At 46.0% G+C, this 22,726-nt stretch overlaps 1 protein-coding gene across 6 annotated transcripts in view; it reads right to left on the bottom strand.

The window, feature by feature from the left end:
- Stacl (SH3 and cysteine-rich domain-containing protein) overlaps positions 1-22,726 on the bottom strand; it is a 348,123-nt gene that overhangs the window by 94,344 nt on the left and 231,053 nt on the right. For all 6 annotated transcript variants that reach the window (XM_077644121.1, XM_077644119.1, XM_077644120.1 and 3 more), the window contains one exon: positions 9,433-9,541. In XM_077644121.1, coding sequence (XP_077500247.1) covers positions 9,433-9,541 — 109 coding nt within the window. The remainder of the gene's footprint in view (positions 1-9,432; positions 9,542-22,726) is intronic.

Here is a 22,726-nt window from a genome sequence, read left to right as displayed (position 1 = left end):
GGCCATGGATTGAAAATTTATGCTTTGCTGGAAGTGTTTAAAAGCTGATAATTGGGTCTTGACTGACAACATCGAAAAGTACAATTCACATTGCATGCGTACTTTATTCAGAGTAGCCACCTAGGTTGTTCAACTTTTATTACTGCAACCTAGGTTGACTGAGGTTATTCCCGAACGTATTATCTATTAACATAATCAATTGATCAATCACTACACGTTAAGTTTACATGCAAAAATTTGAAATAAGCGGGAAGATTAACCGTGATTACAATAGCTATTTCTGCTAACATGTTGTAATATGATAGCCGCATGGACCATGCGTACAATTGGCTTTTTGGGGAAAGGAAATGGCGCAGCATCTGTCTCACATATCGGCGGACACCTGAACCGCACCGTAAGGGAAGGGATAAAGAAGGGAAGAAAGGAAGAAAGAGGTGCCGTAGTGGAGGGCTCCGTAATAATTTCGACCATCTGGGGATTTTTAACGTGCACTGGCATCACACAGCACACGGGCGCCTTAGCATTTCGCCTCCATGAAAACGCAGCCGCCGCGGTCGGGTTCAAACCCGGGAACTCCGAATAAGTAGCCGAGCACACTAACCACTGAGACACCGCGGCGGGTACATGCGTATAAGATGTCCTCGATTTTCGCGCGCACCAAATATTAAAATTTTCCTTCAATAATGTCAATAGACGAATGGAATCGTATACCTGCCGCCGAAGTCATCATTACCGATCAATATGGTCTCCAAACTGCATTAGCGTCCTTTCACGAAACAGGCATCATGCTCTAACATTGCTTTGCTGTTACTTTAACCTTACGCTGTGTTTCCTGTGTAGTGCTTTGTATTTTCTGCTTTGTATCTGTTTGCTCTTTTGCCACGTATTGCTTTGTATTCTTTATACCTCTCCATATGTAATGCCCTCCACGGCTTTTGGTGGAATTAAAAATAAATAAGCAAATAAATAAGTAATCAAACAAACCAACAAACAAACGAATAAACAAACAAACAAACAAGCAAATAAATAAATAAATAAATTAAAGACAAAGCCCAGCAGAGAACTGAGAGGAATCAATGCCAGAGAGCGACTGGGGACACGTACAGGCCTACCCTAGGTTAAAGTTCGCAGGTGCAAAGCAAGATATGCCGCTAAGCTGACGACATAGCGTCTAAGCTGACGACATAGAAGGGGTCTTCAAACAAATGTACAGAATGCCAAAATGTAAAAGGAAGGACAATAGAGAAATTGTACCCGAAATTGATAGACACACAAATAGATTTTTCCAATAGCCACAGGTCAAAAGCTAGTGCATCAGCTGTCGTGAGACCATGGACGGGACTTCTTAACAGTTGTCTGAAAGTGGTTCTCGGATCAGCGTCAGTTGTTCAGCTGAGATGAGAATACGGGCGTTCTCAAAGAGGCAGGCACGTACAGCGTGCAAGTCTATGCAAGAAACTACCCTTTCCTACCCTGTGTGCAGCTGTTGACTTAAGAGATAACAATGTTGCGCAGTAATTGAATGATAGAAGCATTGTTGTCCTTACCGAATCCATAAGCAAGAATTGAGCAGTCAATAAAAAAAATCAAGCCCATTCTTTCTGCACTGCGATGCAGCCATGTTCGCTTTTTCTATCTTCACGTTGGAAAGAGATTTTTTTCCGAACTTTTTTATGCGAACTGTATTTACGGTGCCATTTTGCTGCATATGAAGGCGGCGGGGCGAATTATTTTTTTAATCTTGTGGGTAAGCCCCATTATGGAAACAATGAATAACAGCGCAAAAAGGACGGGGCAAGAGAGAAGAATCACACGAGACAAGCGCAGACTAACAACTGGTTTATTGCACCAACGCCTCCTTCCTTCGACAACAAAGCGCATGCGCACCATTCACAAAGACAAAAGCAATAATCATCTCGTCAATCCAAGAAACTCAAACTCCTTGCTGTACAAGTGTACGGAAGCCTCGCTAACACATTTGTCAGGCCCTAATTATTATCGGACGCGCGAGGAATAAAAAATAACGTCAAAGATAAGATTATCGCACGCGCGAGGGATAAAAAAGAACGTGAAGTTATCGAAGCCTTGAAAATCGCGAGATTAGGGCCTGCCAAATGTGTTAGCGAGGCTTCCATACACCTGTACCGCAAGGAGTTGGACTTTCTTGGATTGACGAGATGATTATGGCTTTTGTCTTTGTGGTTGGTGCGCATGCGCTTTGTTGTCGAAGGAAGGAGGCGTCGGTGCAATAAACCAGTTGTTAGTCTGCGCTTGTCTCGTGTGATTCTTCTCTCTTGTCCCGTCCTTTTTGCGCTGTTATTCATTGTTTCCATAATGTGGTACCAACTAGCCCCTCACTGCACTCTTCTAGAGTAAGCCTCAACATAAAGACTGTATATTACGATGTTCATTCATTCATTCATTCATTCATTCATTCATTCATTCATTCATTCATTCATTCATTCATTCATTCATTCATTCATTCATTCATTCATTCATTCATTCATTCATTCATAATGCATCACACTCAATGAGCACAGTGAATCACATGACATCTACTGTACCACATGGTATGTCATGCACGTAAGTAGTACAAGTTCGAAGGCACTTTCGGCGAAACCCTACCTCTGACCGCCGCCGCTGTAGCTCAGTTGTTACGGAGCTCGGCTGCTGACCCGAAAGACGCCGGTTCGATCCCGGCCACGGCGGCCGAATTTCGATGGATGCGAAATTCCAGAGACCCGTGTACTGTGCGATGTCAGCGTACGTTAAAGAACCCCAGGTGGTCGAAATTTCCGGAGCCCTTGACTACGGCGCCCTTCATAGCCTGAGTCACTTCGGGACGGTAAACCCGCATAAACCATAAACTCTACCTCTGACCTTTCCCGTCTCACCATCCAACCCAAAATCGCAAGTTATGCAGCTTAGAGAAATACAAGAAAGAACGAAAGGAAATAAAGTGCTATAAACGAAATAACGTAATCTTCCAATGCCCTAACACGGCTACAACTAAAGTCTTGCCCAGCTGAAGGAAAACTCAGTGCTCGAGCGCGTAAATTGGCACCCTTGACGCTCTTTCGAGCGTCATAGTGCACCAATCTAGCGATGAATAATGAAGATTAAGCGACACGCAGTGCTTTTATACACACAGATTATCTCTTTCTGTCCCTTTTCCCTCTCGTCATCTCAAACACACGTAACCTGTTGCACACGTGCATGATCAGGTGCAGAAGCAGAGAGGAAAAAGGCCGCACTCATAACTTTGAGCAGGTCTTAATGAACGAGCCCGAACCGATGCGTGAAGCATATGCCGTAATCACTCGATTTTAATAAGTTCCTTATTCTAGCACGCACCTTACTTTTGTTCACGCCTAAACAGAAAATACAAAAAATACCATGTCCAACATTCTTGGACAAAAATTTTGAATATTAGAAAATTGAAAGCTACTGTTATGAAAATATTGAAGGTAATTGTCGAATCTTTCGATGAGTAGCAAAATTTTTTTAAAAAGTTTTTCCATCCCTCGAATCCAGCGGTCAGGACGGCCTTAGAAATGCAATGGGGAACTGTTCTGACTATAGAAAAAAAAACGTTAATAGCAAAAAAATGCAAGCCTGCTGACGGGAGATGTTAGGATATATTAATTGTTATAGTGAAATCTTATGGTATAGAAAAAAATTGCGTTCATAAATTCTTTCCTGTTTAAAAAAGCTCTTGTCCAGAAATGTTCGGTATGTAGACTGTTTAGCATGCCTAAGCGCTTAAGTATCATGTGGGAGCCCTATTTATGGTGGGCGCTTCATGACCTTACGTGGTAAAGGCATTTGGACTAAAGGCCTTTATCCGGAAGGCATTTACCATGAAGGCCTTAACCCTAAAGGCGTTGAACCTAGAGGGCTTGGAACTAAAGGCCTTTACCACAAAGGCTTTCACCAAGGCGTACCTTTCATCCAGGCCTTCACCTAGGTGAAGACCTGCCAATTGTACACACCTGGCAGGTTGCCCACTACCCAGTTGGAAGGAGGGCAGCCTGGCACAAAGCAGGCTTCAGACAGGTACGTACGTATGCCTGAAATAGGAAAATGCGCCTAGTATTTCTATCGCACTAAAAAATAAATGTGAAATACACAGTTGACTGGATGGGCCTAAAGTCAACTAAATTCTAGGTGCCAACAATGAATAGGTGTGTGGTTTGGTCAGTGGTAAGAACACCACCTCTAACACGAAGTGGTGGCGGGCGCCACCGGAGAAAGATATTTTACAAGTACTATGCTATCTCTGGGTAGCCCTCCCAATAACTTTCAGGAGACAAATTCCAAAAGTCGAATTTTGGCTGCATCGAATTTGACTTCTAAAATCATGTCCTCTAATAACTTTTCCGATTTTCATCAATCCTCCAGCAGTTTCTTACTGACGGCTACAGAACACAAGAACACAAAGAAGCAAAAATGCCACCTTGTGATGTTAACCTTGCTGGGGCCCTTCCTAGCATCGTTTCGGTTCCGGATAAGATTTAAACCCTCGAGCAGTCTTAACGCTCAACTCTCGTCTTAAAAAATGAAAAGAAGGGAGGGGGCGGGGGCTTAAAATCGGATAAATACGGTAAACATCGCAGTCCGTTTAACCGAAAAAATGTCACTCAATGAAGCAAACCATGGCAGAGTCTGCTGATTCAAGACAGGTAGGATGAAAACAAAACAAAATAAAAAAAGCATTTACAACAGCAAAGAGACAAGTATTGATGCTTCGGGAATGGGCTTTCGCCCGAGGGAAAACAGCCTTCAGCAAAGAAAAAACTCAAGAAAACCGAGAAAAACCAAGCGACGCCTCCCTGTTCAGAAGCGTGTAGCAGCGGTGGGCCTGCGTCGGCTTCGTAACGAGATTGCTGCCTTGTAAAGGGATTCATCCCCTTCTCCCCACCTTCCCCGTTCACCCACCCGGAGAGCTCGGGAAGAGGGGTGCGTCCCGAAAAGGCGGGACGTAAGGGAAAGCAGGGCAGACAGGAGTGAAGTGACAGAACCGCGCTGGCAAACGCCAGGCAATTCCAGACGCGGTGCGCGTATAATAAGCTCGTTCGCCGAGCACGTGCACACTCTCGCATGTTTGCGTACACATAACATGTAGCACACGCAAGCGTCAGCGCTGCTCGTATCCCAACTCGTCCTCCCCCCCCCCCCCCCTTTTTTTTTCCGTAATCTTCTCCCGCGCCCTCCTCTACCCCTTTTTCCTTGGTGTTGTGAGTTCTGAGCACCTGGTATTGCTTCTCACTTGTTTATTTTGTTTTTCCTGAAATGTCTGAAAATTCTTTCGTCGTTTTTTTTTTGTTCTGGAACTCGACCACGGCGGCTGCGTTTTTATGGAGGAAAAACGCTAAGGCGCCCGTGTGCTGTGCGATGTCAGTGCACGTTAAAGATTCCAAGGTGGTCGAAATTATTCCGGAGCCCTTCACTACGGCACCTCTTCTTCCTTTCTTCTTTCACTCCCTCCTTTATACCTTCCCTTAAGGCGCGGTTCAGGTGTCCAACGATATTTGAGACAGATACTGCGCCATTTCCTCTCCCCAAAAACCAATTATTAATTATTATTATTATTATTTTTGTTCTGTAACAGCGACTCATGTTTTTTTCGGTGATCCTATATATTGGGATGTTGGGAAGGGACGGCATGAAATTGAGGAGCGAAAAAGAAGAGCGATGCGCTCTAAATCTCTCGAACTCCTCCAAGGGGACAGTTCCGTGAAGGCGGTGAGGTAAAAGGGCTGATATGTATTTTAGTGCCACTGCACTTTGTGGAGGCAGTCCTGACTGGCCTGGTCTGAAGAGAGTGTCGGCGCTGTTATCCAAGTTATCCTTGTTTTTTTTTGCTGTCACCTCTCGTCGATACGTGAAATATTCGGAAGACGAGGCGCTAATGTGTCTGGTGGCGGAGAGATCCAATGGTCGAATTAGACCCGGAGCTAAAATGAAAATTGGTTTTGCAGAAAAAGAAGTGACGCAGTATGTCTCACATCTCGGCGGACACCTGAACCGCGCCGTAAGAGAAGGGATAAAGGTGGGAGTGAAAGAAAAAAGGAAGATAAAGGTGCCGTTGTAGAGGGCTCGGGAATAATTTCGACCACCTGAGGATCTTTAACGTGCACTGAAATCGCACAGTACACGGGAATAATAATAATAATTGGTTTTTGGGGAAAGGAAATGGCGCAGTATCTGTCTCATATATCGTTGGACACCTGAACCGCGCCGTATGGGAAGGGATAAGGGAGGGAGTGAAAGAAGAAAGGAAGAAATAGGTGCCGTAGTGGAGGGCTCCGGAATAATTTCAACCACCTGGGGATTTTTAACGCGCACTGTCATCGCACAGCGGGAAGTAATAATAATAATAATTGGTTTTTGGGGAAAGGAAATGGCGCAGTATCTGTCTCATATATCTTTGGACACCTGAACCGCGCCGTAAGGGAAGGGATAAATGAGGGAGTGAAAGAAGGAAGAAAGAAAGAGGGGCCGTAGTGGAGGGCTCCGGAATAATTTCGACCACCTGGGGATCTTTAACGTGCACTGACATCGCACAGCACACGGGCGCCTTAGCGTTTTTCCTCCATAAAAAACCAGCCACCGCGGTCGGGTTCGAACCCGGGAGCTCCGGATCAGTAGTCGAGCGCCTTAACCACTGAGCCACCACGGCGGGGACCCAGCGGGAAAGACAAGATTTATTTTCAGGAAAGGAAATGACGCAGTAACCGTCTCACTTATCTCGGTAGGCACTCGAACCGCGCCGTAAGGGAAGAGATAAAGGAGGGAGCGAGAGAAGAAAGGAAGAGGTGCCGTAGTGGAGGGCTCCGGAATTACTTCGACCACCTGCGAATCTTTAACGTGCACTGACATCGCACAGCACAAGGGCGCCTTTTGCGTTTCGCCTCCATCGAAATGCGGCCGCCGCGGTCGGGATCGAACCCGGGTACTCCGGCTCCTTTTGCGTTTCGCCTTCATCGAAACGCGGTCACCGCGAGCAGGTTCGAATCCTCGAACTTCGGCTCTGTAGTCGAGCGCTCTAACCACTCAGCCATTGCAGCGGGTAGCCGAGAGCAAATGCTTTCGCATTCTGATCCAGTGGAGGAGGTGCAGGAAGAGGTTGTGAGAGAAGGTAAGGTGTCATAAATGTTTCGGCTTGAGTGAACAGGTGAGCAGCGCCAAGAAAAACAGAGGTGAAGGAGCCGAAAAAAGGGAAATGGGAAATAATTGCAGTCGACCGAACCCGTGTCTCTCTGTTGCTGACCCGAAAGATGCAGTTTCCATTCCGGCTGTGGTGGTCGAATTTCGATGGAGGCGAAATTCTAGAGGCCCGTGCACTGTGCGATGTCGGAGTGCGTTAAAGAACCCCAGGTGGTCAAAATTATTTCGGAGCCCTTCACTACGGCGTCCCTCTTAGCCTGAGCCGCTTTCAGACGTTAATCGCAATAAACCCTAAACCATAAACAAAACGAGGCATCACGTTAGAACCTGCACCGGAGTCAGTCTTTCATCTCGTGTCCCGTTCTCGTTGCGCCGTGAGCAAAATTGAACACCTTCCAACTCGCCCATATTTCCGCCTTGCTATTTCTTCCTTTCTTCATTCACTCCCTTCTTCCTCCCGTCCTTTACAGCGCGGTTCAAGTTTATGGGTGTTTAGCGTCCCAAAGCGATTAAGGCTATGAGGGACGCCGTAGTGAAGGACTCCGGGAATTTCGATCACCTGGGGTTCTTTAATGTGCACTGACATCGTACAGTACACGGGCCTCTAGAATTTCGCCTCCATAGAAATTCGACCACCATTGCCGGAATCGAACCCGTGTCTTTCGGGCCAGCAGCCGAGTGCCATAACCACTCAGCCACCGCGGCGGCGCGGCGTGATTCAGGTGTCCACCGAGATGTGAGACAATTGCTGGGCAACTTTCTGTCTTAAGAAACGAATTTTCAATTTTTTTCAGATACAAAAGGTACACGTGTGCTGCGCGATGTCGGTGCGTATTGAAAAACCTCACAGGGTGGAAGTTAATTCGGAACACTGCACTACGGCGTCCCTCGCATCTGAAGTGCAGCTTACGGATGTCAAACCGTATGAGTGGCCAGTTGTCCCGGTGCCGACGACGTTAATAAGAGCCGTCGTCAAGGGCGCGCGGTGGTGGTGTAATCGATAATATGAACACGAGGCGGCGCGCAGTGCATCGACGCGTCCTTGTTTCATATTTAGCAATTGGGCGGGTTGCAAAGCTTAGTCAATAAAAGATAGTTTTGCTTTGTCGCCGGCCACCATCTAGGATTTTTATTTTGGGGCAAACAAAAGGTGGCCCCGCCGCCCTTCTGGTACGTGCACAGTAAATACGTCCTGGCGGCAGAATAATGATAGAGAAAATTCACAACAGATAACCTCCGAGGGTCGCTGAAGAGATAAAGCACAAGTCGTTCGCGCTTGTTTTGTATGCAGTGAGCCTGTAAAGCAGGATTTGCATGGATTGTTATGGACCGAGCTCAACAAGGATTAGCATGCTCGTATATGGCTTAAACAAAACCTGTGTAAGCAACGCAGCGCAAATCTTGTATGCGTCGTAATATGCAGCAGTGAAATACTTCACCGTATATCTGATGATCGAACGGAAACTTCTTCGGATGACCCTGCTTCAGGGTGTATGCGGACTAGGTCGAGGTCACTACCGAGGAAGTGAAATCTGCGGTCTATTTTGAGGCTGGATTTGAGACTGGACGCACCCAGAGGGAAATGACACGGGTAGGATTAAGTTGTCATTGGCATTTGTTTCCTCTAGACAGAAGAAAAAGTGTGATTTTTGTTTTTAGCTGTAATGTACTTTCTAGCGTAACGTACTTTTGTCTTCGCTTGGAACGAATGAGGATGCAACTGGATAGCATAACTAACGACAAATTGGGCGAACGTGAGAGTCTCCTGTAAGGACATAAGACATCAACGCCATTTATCATAGACGAAATAGCATTCACAGCTACTATTGTAAAAAAAATGAAAAACTGGTTTTATGTGTGGCATGTGCTAAAGGCCTCTCCAAACCTCAACATTTTACAAGCTCCTCCTGATGTAAGATGTCTGAGGTCTGCTCGTATGACACTGTCTTTGGTTTGAAGGCGATGAGAGCTCGGAAACGTTCGGTTGCAAAGTTTACCCCTCGAAAAGTCTGTCATTGAGATAACGCTCTAATAGAATAAAATTAATTGTAGCCGAAACAATTCTAAAGCAAGGGCTTAAAAAGTAGACAAGGAATTTCATGCACAGCCACTAAATATCTGCTAGACAAAGCCTGATCCCGGACCTTCTACGGGCAAACAGCCAGGGCAATTAATACTCTAGCTAGTTATCGGATTTTTCACCATTCTGGTAGAGAATGCCGTGCGAGAACAATAGGTGGTCCCGAGTAGGGATGACCTCACCGTTCCTTCCGCAGTTCTGAGTTCCGTTTCCGGAATGCTTCGACGAGAAGCTGCAGTTCCTCGGCGTGGTGGGAGTGCAGATTGGACAGTTGCTGCGTGAAGTCGGCCACTGCGGCGAGGAAAAAAAACGCACTTAGTATCGCGGTCTCTGCGATGGTTGTGAGAACACAACACCAGCATCATCACCATCATCATAGTAACCAACAACATCATGATCAATACCGCCCCTATAACTAAACCAATGGTCGCTTCCAAAAGCGCACTGAAACCCGAAAGCCGGGGGCGAAATCTTGGACAGCTGACTCAACTGATAACAGCAGGCGATTATAGTGCTTCATCGTGGCAGGCTAGAAGGTCTTGGCTCCTGGCGGCGTCTTCCGCCAGTTGGACGATCTATGAGTCTCCAGATCGGAGCTGAGCAGGAAAGCCTCCCACTGCTGAAGTGACTATTTTTTTTTCTCTTGGGGGCGAAGAGGGCATATATAAAGAATATGGTTGAGATCCGATTTGTCGTTACATAGCTTGCACTCATTTGAATTTAAGGCAGAAAGCTGGGCTAGCTGGTGTTAAAATTGGGAGGAAAATGTGCTCAGGACCAATGTGGTCTATCGAATTCCGCTGTCTTGAGGAAAATGCTGTATCGGCCAAACTGGCCGTTGTGTTAACGTTCACCTCATGGAGCACAAGAATCTGTGAGCTGCTATATCAGGCCCTGGACACTTGGCGGCACACTGAAAACAGTGTAAACGTAATGAAGTCACTTGTACTTCTTTTTTTTGAGCACACAGGTGTGATATACGGAAACGCAGACCAGAAGGAACGGGAGGTATTGGAAGTCTTTCTTATACACGTGGAAAGACAATCATGTGTTAGCAAACCGATTGTTTGTCTTTCAACTAAAGAATTGAGGTTCTTGTATCAGGAAGTGCTGTCACGCATGCGATTTCATTGTTGATTTTTTTTGGCACCTGATTGTCCCGCATAAATGCGCGGTATTTTCGAGAGTAAAGTCAGTTGATGTCAAGAGCCTGTGGTGTCTTCTATCCTATCGTCCCTGTTTTTTAGCCCTACTACTACTATGTCCTCTCACTCATTTGAATATTGTACAGGATAATAAAGACTACACATAACCGGGTTCGGGAAAGTATGAGTTTAGAGACGGCGCCAAAAGGTGGCGTGTCTCTCTGTCAATAATTTATCAGCGGGGGAGGAGAGGGGTACCTCGCTCTACTTAGTCTTTAATGTTGTGTGATCTCTTTGTAACACACAAGACGAAAAAAAAAGATTAAATGACAAGACAGTATCATGTTGGAAACTTGTGTAAATGTTAATGTTCACATTCCGAGCTCAGACAAAAACACATAATTGAGAAGCATGGCTTTGTCGAATCGATTTAAACCGTTTGCCAAAGAATTACGTCGACTGCTGTCGCGTTGCTATAAAGGCTCTGGGTTTGTGCAAAGGGAAACAAATAAGCATAGTGGCTTCTACCTGACCGTTCTGTTGGCACAGTAAAGATTTTTTAATGATTTGTTTTTGGTTTAACATCCCGAAGCGACTCAGGCTATGAGGGATGCCGTGATGAAGGCTCGTTATAATTTCGACCACCTGAGGTTCTTTAACGCGCACTGACATCAACTTTACTGGAGCAGTTCCAGTAACGTTGACTGACATGGCATAGAACACGGGCCGCCAGCATGTGGTTTGGTTTTGGTGTTTTGAGTAAAGGAAATGGAGCAGTAATTGTCTCATTTATCTCGGTGGCACCCGAATCCCGCCATAAGGAAAGGTAGAAAGGAGGGAGTGAAAGAAGAAAGGAAGGAAGAGGTGCCGTAGTGGAGGGCTCCGGAATAATTTCGACAACCTGGGGATCTTTAACGTGACTGACATCGCACAGCGCACGGGCGCCTTAGCGTTTCGCCTCCATCGAAACGCGGCGGCCGCGGTTAGTTCGAACCCCGGAGGTCCGGATCAGTAGCCGAACGCTCTAACCACTGAGCCACCGCGGCGGCAGACACGGTGATGAACAATGTTAAATTGATCTTTCCTTCACTGTTGGATAGGCTTTGTAAACACAAACTTTACGATAATCACGTCATCTGTGTAAGGTGCACACAAAAACACACTTCCTCTCGAGTGCTACAAAAAGACGAGGAAATTGTTTGTTGGTGGGAATTGCGCTAAACTTAGTGGAATCAACGTGACACGCTACGTGCATGCAATAGCGCCACGGTACGAAACAACGCAGAGGTTGGCCTTTCCCGTTTTCGAAATGAGATTACTCGGGCTCGAGTAGGTAGTTTTCGGGACAAGTTTTTTACGACGGTGACTTGAGGCCGCTGTAAAGTCTCCGTCCTCGTGTTGCAGCAAAGCCACATGCGATGGCCGACAGCGAAAAAAACGAAGCTGGTGAGAGAGAGAGGAAGAAATTGCAATGGACGTGCGTGCAATGTGGTGGGGATTTAAAAGAACACTGGCTACCAACTAAAGGCCTGTGCGGAGCGAGTTCCACGTTCTAATGGCAAAGAGGCGCCGCTTTCACCGGAAACGGAAGTTCCACCTGTGAAAAAAGGTAAACAAATGAAATACAGCTATTGCCGACAGCTGTTGTTTTCAGAAGGAAACTATGCTGACGCCAAGAGACTTTTTTGGGTTGCTGATCTCTGAGGCCGGGCTACAGGTGATCACTGAGTCGCTTGTTGTTTGAGCGTCATCAGTTTGCATAGAGTGGTTGAAAAAAAAATGTTCCCTCGATGGAAATTCTCGACAACGAATACCTTGTTTGCAACCTAACAAACATAATCATATATCCAAACGGAGTCTTACAATCAGCATTTATTGATAAGAGAAATTTTGTAGAACTTGTCCTCCTCGTATCTTTAAGCCTTACTAGCATCACCTGTGTGTCGTATGATCTATTTCACGGGGTCGTCATTGGAACTATTAGTCACGTGACCCCTAACAATGGATCATGTCACATTGCAATGCGATGACGTCGTTTCATGGAGGGCGATGATTGCGAGATCTCGTAAGATTCTTGCTATAACAGCTGGCGTATTAATGGAGATGGTTAAGAAAATGGTCAAGAAATGAATCGGGAAAGAACGAAAAGATGGAATTAGATATATGGGGTATAGTGGCTCATAGGTATTACCGGATAGCCCCCTCGAAATACAGGGTTTTAAACAAACGCAATGTTAAAAGTTATGTGATTTTGTGGAAGAAAAGGTGTACAAAAGAGCAGTTTGATTAAAATTTCTTCTTTCTCGAACAACAATGAAAGCAAGTCAGGATGAGCCTTTGAGGGAAAGTCCTCCAAGGAGCAAGCTACACTGGCAGTCAACTTTTTGCGGCGCTGCAGCAGAGGCTAGGCAGAAAAGGGAAGGAGGCGGGCCTTTGTCGTTTTGCCATATGCAGTAAGTTGTTCGTTGCTCGGGCTAGGAGTGCGGAGGAGTGGGTGGGGGAGACTGGAGTGAGAGTGCGGGGTTGCTAAGGCTGAAGTAACCCACTCCATAACACACGTGGACAAAGGCCTGTCTCCTTCTATATTCTGCCCAGCCCCCGCGTAACTGCCAAATAAAGTTGTTCTTTCTGTATGTATGCTCTATATGTTCTATAATATAAGCTATTTAAATAGAACGTAACAAAATATTTTTCTTAAATCACGAACACGTACTGACATCGCACGTTAAAGATCTCACGTGGTCGAAATTATTCCGGAGCCCTCCACTACGACACCTCTTCCTTTCTTTTTTCACTCTCTGCTTTATCCCTTACCTTACGGCGCGGATCAGTTGTTCGCCGAGATATGTGAGACAGATACTGCGCCATTTCCTTTCCCCAACAAACAATTTCCAAAAAACCAATTCAATTTCTAGAGGCCCGTGTACTGTGAGATGTGAGTGCAAGTTAAAGATTCCAAGGTGGTCGAAATTTTGGACCGCCGCGGCAGGAATCGAATGTGAAGGCAAGATAACCGCTTGTCCTTAATGGTAAATGAGTAGATTTAAAGAGAAGGCAAGCGTAGCAGGGGGCGGCAGAAGATTAGGTGGGCGGATGAGGTTAAGAAGTATGCGGGGTTGGGTGGCCGCAGCTGGCAGAGGACAGAGTTAATTGGAGAGACATGGGAGATGCCTTTGTCCTGCAGTGGCCATACACAGGCGGATGATGATGATGATGATGAAGACGGAAACAAAAGAAAAAAAACGCCAAGAAGAGAAAGAACGAATAAATGAAAGTGAAAAAAAAGAGAGTTGAAGAAAACGCAGACGAAAGAAATAAATAAAAGCAACACTTTTATCCTATAGTAATTTTCATGTATTCAGTTCCCTGATCTTCTTTTCCGTTAATTTGTTTTTTTTTCTTTCCACTTGCTCTTTAATTATTCGGATATATCACCCAAAGCACAACCATTAGCTTGGCTACAGGTTAGCCTCTTTTTTTTTTTGCTCTCCTCACTGAACCTTGGCCTATCCCTCGTCCTGGGTATGTGTCATGTCACTGAGACAGGAGCAACAACAACAACGCTTTGACGGACACAATATGCGCCCTTCATTGAGCAGCGAAATCCCCAGAGAAGCCTATTTAAACGCAAAAACTGGTTTGGACAATCCAACGTAGATATTATTAAGGATGTCAGCTCTGGGGACAATGACAGGAACAGCGCATGCGTGTAGACAACCTACGTACAAAAACACATACAGATACGTAGAGACTCCAGATCGAAGTAACAGCAGAAACCCCTTTCTCGACTCAATTGCTTGGTGGGACTAAGTGGATCAGGCCTTAAGCCGCGATATAGCGTAAGGCTTCCCCAACGTCAAGTGAGCACGAAAGCAAAAAAACACAGCCTTGTGCAACGTCTGCCAGTGGCAGGCTAAGCCGCAAGAGCTAAAAAGTGAGCACTGGGTTGCGATCCTTGGCGATGGCCCCCGTTGGGCGCGAGTACAAAAGGGACAGAGCTGGCCAGGAAAAGTAAAAAAAAATAAAGGAAAAGCATGGCAGCGAAACGATTTCCTGAGCCATAGTGGTGCGGTTAGAGCTGATAGGGGTTATCGTATTTTTTTTTTCAGATTATTTCCTCTTGCTTTGCCGACAAGGATTAGAGTATATAGACCCGGCTGCTTTGAGTCGGTAACAAGTAATCGACTTCAGAGGGGTCCTGGGAGGTCAGTAGCCAGACGTAAGGACTGCCTGAATTTTGGATTCCGAACTTGCGATTCTCGTGTTGTGTGCGCGCAAGTAGATGTGCGGTGATGGCGAAAGTAATGCAAACAAAAGAAATCTTCCAGGGCTCTCGTCATTCCAGTGGACGAAAATGTGAAAGTGACGGAAGCGCATTCGCGCGAAATTCATTATTTTTTTTTCTAGCGAACATGAGACAGCACCATGCGGCTTGCCTCAACCATATCCCGTAACAAGGCATAATACGACTGATATATATATATATATATATATATATATATATATATATATATATATATATAGAGAGAGAGAGAGAGAGAGACGTTTTGGTTTTTTTTTTGGGGGGAAAGGAAACGGCGCCGTATGTGTCTCATATATCGTTGGACACCTGAACCGCGCCGTAAGGGAAGGGATAAAGGAGGGAGTGAAAGGAGAAAGTAAGAACGAGGTGTCGTAGTGGAGGGCTCCGGAATAATTTCGACCACCTGGGGATCTTTAACGTGCACTGGCATCGCACAGCACACGGGCGCCTTAGCGTTTTTCCTCCATAAAAACGGAGCCGCCGCGGCCGGGTTCGAACCCGGGTACTCCGGACCAGTAGTCGAGCGCCCTAACCACTGAGCCACCGCGGCGGGTACAGGGAGTGAAAGAAGAAATGAAGAAAGAGGTGCCGCAGTGGAGGGCTCCGGAATAAGTTCGACCACCTGGGAATCTTTCACGTGCACTGACATCGCAAAGCGCACGGGCGCCTTAGCGTTTTGCCTCCATAAAAACGCAGCCGCCGCGGTCGGGTTCGAACCCGGGAACTCGGATCAGTAGCCGAGCGCTCTAACCACTGAGCCACCGCGGCGGGTTAGAGAGAGAGAGGTACCGAAACAATTTTGACGACCAGAATGTGCAAATGCAAGGGCGTCCGCTCAGATCTAGGTGCCACATTATGATCACTGTCTTCTTCAGCGGAGCTGCCAGCAACAGAGCGTTGAGGGTGACATCTCTTAAGTGGGCCGCCTGAATAAGGGCTGACAGCTGTGCGTGTCGGAGTGTTTGCACCTGAACAAATAGGGCAGCCATTAACGGGGGTACTGCGTGAGCAGGCGGGGTGAGTCTGAAAAGTGGAAAGACACCTTGGCAAACTAAACTCGAAACAAAACGGCCAACTCATAGAGAGAAGAAAGTATGTGCATCAAGAGGGGTTCGTTTTATGCGGATGCTAGAGCTTCATGGGCGTTCTTTTATTGTTTCCTTGGTTGGAGCACGACACGACGAGTTTGCCTTGTGGTAGCGTAAAGGAAATTGATAGCTTCATCAGGGAAGAGGCGTAATGCGGTTCGGCGTGCTCTTAGCCCATCGAAACGTGCCGTTGTAAGAGGTCACCTTTTGCCGGCCCTCAGTTGCTGTTGCTACGCATCTATTCTACTATTCAAGCTTCACCTGGCGTTATACTTAACTGTAATAAATGGATGTGAGAGCCTGAAAAACGAAAGCATTGGTTGGTTGACTATTCGGAGGAGGCTTATTTCGGTTGTCTCAGATTGGGATGCTGTGAAAGATAGATTAAACAGGAAAGACGAGCAAAGGAAGAAAGATTGAAAGCGAAGGAAGGAAAGGAGGAAAGAAAGAATAAAAAGAAAAAAATGCACCGTACGGATGCGAAAGGAACCGGGCACTGTACACCCCAACCTGTTATGCAAACCTGATGGTTTTTGAGAAAGAAGGCACACCGTGAATGACTGACTTTCAGGACGGAAAACAGAGACCAGTGTTTTCGAGGTAATCCCGTGTAGAGGAGAACGCCGGTACGTATAGGGCGTACTCCCTAAGTTTATGAATTTAACCTAAAATAGGGGCACATGCTCTAGCTAGGCGCTTATACTGGCTAAATTTACAGGAGTGTAAATTTAGCCAGTAAAATCTAAATTTACGCTTGAGCGTAAATTTAGCCATTAAATCCCTAAATTTACGCTTGAGCGTAAATTTAGGGCGTCGTGGAATTATTTGGTGGACTGACTCTCCGCAGGCTTAATCACAGAGGCAAAGCTATAGCTTATCATGCATATCATCATAATCATCATAATCATCATCGTCGTCGTCGTCGTCATCATCATGAAAAATGAAGCCAGTTGTTTGCAAACCAACCTGAACTGCATGAATCTGTATTGTTTGAGATGTGAATTGTTATTTGTATGCCGCAAGAACTGCCGCTGCTGTCATCGTCGACTTTTTCGGGTGACGAAGCCCGTCAAGCGGTTATTGTGAACCGCTTTTATTTCGTCACCCACGCTTTCTGTAATGGCAAAAAGCGAAATAAACAAAGTGAAAGTGAAAGATCAACGTGAGCATACACAGAATGTAGCAAAGTTGACCCGTTGGCTTCTTTACCAAATGCAGCCTGTAGGACAGATGGCCGAACAATTAAAGAGTTCTCTTTGAATTAGAATCGTGGCGGGTACCATCTGGCCCCATATTATTTATGGCTGTCCTAAAATATTTTTAAATGTATTTCCATCTACTGTCTGCAACTCATCATACGTTTCACAAACGATTTGGCTCCTACCCTTCTGCTTGCTTGCTTTTAAACCAGCTGTATTCCCATCATTTTTTCGAATGTGGGCTTACATTAGTTGATTGTGTTATGAGGGCTAATAGTTGTTTCACCGCCTGTTAAAGTGCATGTGAATCCGCTTGTTTCTTTTTTTTTGCGCTACACGGTGAAACTTAGTCGCACGTGACCCACCTTGGTGACCCACTTGGTTTAGCACTCGGTTGCTGATCGCCAGGTTGCGGGTTCGATTCCGACCGCGGCGGCTATATATCTCAATTGATTTCAATGAAAATATGCCGATCTTGCATTTGGGTTGAATGACAACATTTAAAGCATTCAATTCAGGGCATTAATTATCCCGGCCTTGGCGGCCGTATTTCGATGGAGAAGAAACACAAAAACGACCCTGTGATGTGAGATTTCGCCGCATGTTAAACGACTTCAAGTGGTCTAAATTAATACGGAGCATGCCGATACGGCGTCTCTCATAACCATGCTTCGCTTCGGGTCGTGACACCCACAACTAACTCACTCCTACCACCTTTAGAAGTTCTGTAGATGATAAAAACAATGCGACGTTCACAATACTCACTATAGGTAGCAACGCAGGATGTAAAAATAGCTGAGAAAGAGCATTTCACGGTCATAAATCTGACTGCATGGTTGCAGGGCCTGCAATTCCGCTCGCCTACGTTTATATTGGACAAACTATAGACTGATGGGTTTCAGGAAGATATCCTAAACAAAGGATGTAACACTTATATCTCCCCATGAATATTATCCTATACCCTGAAGCTGTCAGGCGAGTAGCCTGTACTCGGCGAATACGCGAGCTGTCGCGTTCAATTTTGAGAACAGGATAGATAGACGGTTGGCTGCCATTGCACGCATACCACACGTCTTCGTCTGCACGGTGGTTCGCAGCCAAGCTCGTCTGTCACGGTTCGTACGGGAAAACTACATCGTGTCGTTTTGCGAATGCGATCGAAGAAATTGGTCTGCCCTGAAAAATTGGCGGGTTGCAAAAGTAGAGAAGATGTCTTTATATATCGCCCAGACAGCTTTGAATCCACGTTACTCTAAGGCATGCGGCAGTGTAACGATTAACAAACTGTTTGCCAGTGTGCGTTGAAAATTGGTGAAAATTGGTTTTTGGGGAAAGGAAATGGCGCAGTATCTGTCACATCTCGGCGGACACTGAACTGCACCGTAGGGGAAGGAATAAAGGAGGGAGTTAAAGAAGAACGGAAGAAAGAGGTGCCGTAGTGGACTGCTCCGGAATAATTTCGACCGCCTGGGGATCTTTAACGTGCACTGACATCGCACAGCACACGGGAGCCTTTGCGTTTCGCCTCCATCAAAACGCGGTCACCGTGGTCAGGTTCGAACCCGGGAATTCCGGATCAGTAGCCGAATGCGCTAACCACTGAGACACCGCGGCTGCTACCAGTGTGCGTTGTCCTATACCTGAATGTGACTACAGAATAAAAAATAAGGTACGAGAATCTTACGGATAGAACCAGATGCATATTGTTAAAATAGGTTATGTAAAATCGATAATGTTAACAAAACTCGTCCCCTTCCTTTCTGCACGCATACAAGCACGCCACTTTCCGAATAATAATAATAATAATAATAATAATAATAATAATAATAATAATAATAATAATAATAATAATAATAATAATAATAATAATAATAATAATAATAATAATAATAATAATTGGTTTTTGTTAAGCAAATGGCGCAGTATCTGTCTTACATATCGTTGGAAACCTGAACCGCGCCGTAAGGGAAGGGATAAAGGAGGGAGTGAAAGAAGAATGGAAGAACGAGGTGTCGTAGTGGAGGGCTCCGGAATAATTTTGACCACGTGGGGATCTTTAACGTGCACTGACATCGCACAGCACACGGGTGCCTTAGCGTTTTTCCACCATAAAAACGCAGCCGCCGCGGCCGCCACTTTCGGAATTTATTCATTTTCGCACAGTTCAGTACAGTACATTAATGACGACGATATATGCTCACACGGTCGCACTCAATCATCGCACGTGCTCCGACACTGAATCGAGCCACGTTTTCATCGACTATTTTTCTGCGAATATCGATTTATATGAAAGAAAGGAAAAAATTCACACGTAGCATCGCCCGTGTCGTCTTTCTTTCGTCCGAGTAACTCATCCTTTACAACAAGGTATCGACTCGGCGCGTCAAAAGGCGCTGGCGGTCGCATTACTACGGATGGCGCGTCATCTGCTTCCAAGCAGACGACACTCTGGAGCGCTGATAACGACGTGGCCGTCGTCTCGTCTTGCTTCGGAGCAGACGACGGCCGCGAAGTTACCAACTTCGAGAGTGAGTTAGGCATAACTTGGAGCTAGGCCTAACTTTATCCTACGGCGACAACTTGGGGGGTGAGAGGGGAGCTCTTTCCTAGGGTTTCGCGTTTCTTCTTTATGTGTATTGGACTGCTGTACAACCACAATGTCCCAGGCAGAGGTTGTGGCCAGTGTTTTTCTCTTGTGCTGTCCGAAATGCGGTGTAGTCTTAGCAGTACCGCCTTCCGAGCGGCTCCAGATTCGCCCCCCCCCCCTCCTCTCCCCCCCTCCCCCTCCAAATGACCTACTTTGCCGCCGAGAGCACTCCATCATCTCCCGGCACGTGCGGGACATTGTTAGTGGTCGTCGCGCAGCTCCGGTAACGCGCGTTCTTTCTACTGCTGACTCTACGCTCTCTTTCACTCGTCGCAGTCCCGTGAGGAGCTTGAGTTGGGGGTTTTTGTACGCGTGTCTTGTTTAATGTTAACACTAACGTTCGGCACCTGGGCACGAGGACACGGGTTCGAATCCCGGCCACGGCGGCTGTTTCAATGGATGTAATAAGCAAAACACACCCGTGTATTCTGCGACGTAAGAGATAGAGAGGGAGAGAGATAAGTTTAATGATTAGATGGGCAAATAGGTCGGCCAGAAAGTGGAATGTATGACCTGCGCTAAAGAAACCAAGAAGGAGGAGGAGGAGGAGGAGAGGAAAGGCAGGAAAAAGAAACCAAGATGATCCAAATTAGCCGGGAGCCGTCTGCACGGGAACTTTTCGCCTTTCCCAATTTTGCTTCCTCCTTTATCGCTTTCTCGACAGCGTGGTTGAGGTGTCCACCGATAAGAGGGACAGTTTCTGCGCCTTTAAACGCCTCGTAACCAAGGTTCTAATGCGGTCATAAAATTCACTCATTGGCTGGAGGCAAGTGCCGTCGTGAGAAGTGAAAAGGGATCAAGAGCAGCGAATGCTGTTGCATTGATGCACATAATATGATTAGGAGTCCCTGTGAATTTTATGTTTCACAAAGAGAAGAGGCTATTTAGAAACGAAAGGCATGGTAACAGTCTCAGGCTGTAGCCCCAGGTTGTACATATGGTACATAGAGTTAGGTTCAAATAAGCATTATGGGGTGTAGTAGAGATAATGCAGTAACAAATGGAACGACGCACGAATTCTTGATGAACAGGGGAGAAAAATTCGGCAAAGACACTTCAGACTGTTTACGTGTGGGAATGCGAAAGCATTACTGTCCAAGGAGAAACGGTGGCGTTACTGGTTCCTCATACGCTTTGGCCACGGATATGTGTTAGAGGAAGTGACGGAAAACGGCATCGAGGAGGTAACACTTTTATAACATGCATGGCAAGCCCTCCTTACGTGTAGGAAGCAAAACCGTAAAGAAAAAAAGAGAGCACGAATCCGGACATGCCTTGGCACCAGGGATGATTGCCGGTGACCGATCGGGCTCAATCTCTTCGCGATGCAGACAGGAAGGCAGGCATGCCGCAAACAAGTAAACAAGAGAGTACACAGCACCTCAGGAGCAACAAACAGCCAACCTCGCTTGCTGAAGAAGTGGCGACGCTAATGTGGCCATTAATAACGAGTCGCTCTCGAGGAGGGACAGAAGTGGGCTAAAGTGGCCCCGCTCCCTGGACGGGACCGCCGCCATCGCTTTCTACCGAGAGCTGTGCGCCGACCGTTTCCGTTGATGGGGCGTCCTGCAGCAGGCGCTCGCCGAATCTGGGTCACAGTGGGCGCCCTGAGAGCACTCGTTTCGCCGGGCGCAGACAGAAACATTGACGCCGTCGTATATACCGTATTTTTGGCCATATTTGCAGCCAAGTTTTACAGTCACGTTATATGCTTTGCTGCCTTGAGTTTTGAATACTTATCGATTGAATTGGATAAACATGCACGTATGTTTCGATCGCGAGATTAGACAAATGCGCGCCACAATATGCAGCCGTTATGTTGTTGTTAGTGGCTATTTATTAATAAAATAACAAAGGAAGGAAAAGATGTTGCTAGCCGCGGCATCTTTGCATCGAAACCTGAAACATCGGACCTGCGACTAGGTGGAGTACAAGGACAAGGAGAGGACAGAAAGACGGAAAGAAAGGGGGAGGAACGATAGTAAGAAAGGAGATGAGTAGGGGGTAATAAACACTATGTACAAATACACAATATGCAGCCGTAATCGCATTGTTGAAAATTGGTGTTGAGGAAAGGAATTGGCGCAGTAACTGTCTCAGATATCTCGACGGACACCCGAACCGCACCGTAAGGGAAGGGATAAAGGGAAGAGGTGCAGTAGTGGAGGTCTCCGCAATAATGTCGAGCACCTCGTGATCTCTGACGCGCACTGACATCGCGCAGAACACGGGCGCCTTTTGCGGTTCGCCTACATCGAAACGCGGCCGTCGCGGTCGTAATAAGCGTATTGTTTTAATATTTTTTTTCGTTATGCATGCTTTTAATTCACACTTGAATGCCATTATTGTTTTTAGCAGCGATAAACCCAGCCTTTCACTAATAGATAGTTACTCGAAAATTTTGAGCAGAAAATTTCGGACGTCAACGGCGATGGGGATTTTGGATAACCTGGTGCGCACCCCCGTGAAGTCAGGCATCCAAGGAAACAGCCTGTAAACTGCACCTTCAATTCATAATAATAATAATAATAATATCAATAATAATATTAATAATAATAATAATAATAATAATAATAATAATAATAATAATAATAATAATAATAATAATAATAATAATAATAATAATAATAATAATAATAATAATATTAATCGTCGTCATAATCATCATCATCATCATCACCACCACCATCATCATCACCCTACCTACCTGCGTCCACTGCAGGGCAAATGCCTCTCCCATGTCTCTCCAATTAACCCTGTCCTTTGCCAGCTGCGACCACCGTATCCCAGAAAACTTCTTAGTCTCATCCGCCCACTTTCTGCCGCCCGCTGCTACGCTTGCCTTCTGTTGGAATCCACTCAATTACCCTTAAGGACCAGCGGTTATCTTGCCTTCGCATCACATGCCCTGCCCAAGCCCAATTCTTCCTCTTGATTTCGACTAGGATGTCATTATAACCCGTATTTGTTCCCTGACCCACTCTGCCCGCTTACGGTCTCTTCACGTTACACCTATAATAATTTTTCTTTCCATAGCTCGCTGCGCTGTTTTTAACCTAAGTTGAGCCCTTTTTGTTAGTATCCTCTTATCTGT

This window comes from Amblyomma americanum, chromosome 11, assembly GCF_052857255.1.
Source record: "Amblyomma americanum isolate KBUSLIRL-KWMA chromosome 11, ASM5285725v1, whole genome shotgun sequence".
NCBI classification, from domain to species: domain Eukaryota; kingdom Metazoa; phylum Arthropoda; class Arachnida; order Ixodida; family Ixodidae; genus Amblyomma; species Amblyomma americanum.
Note: the sequence above shows the minus strand (reverse complement) of the source record. Positions and strands in the feature narration are given on the sequence as shown.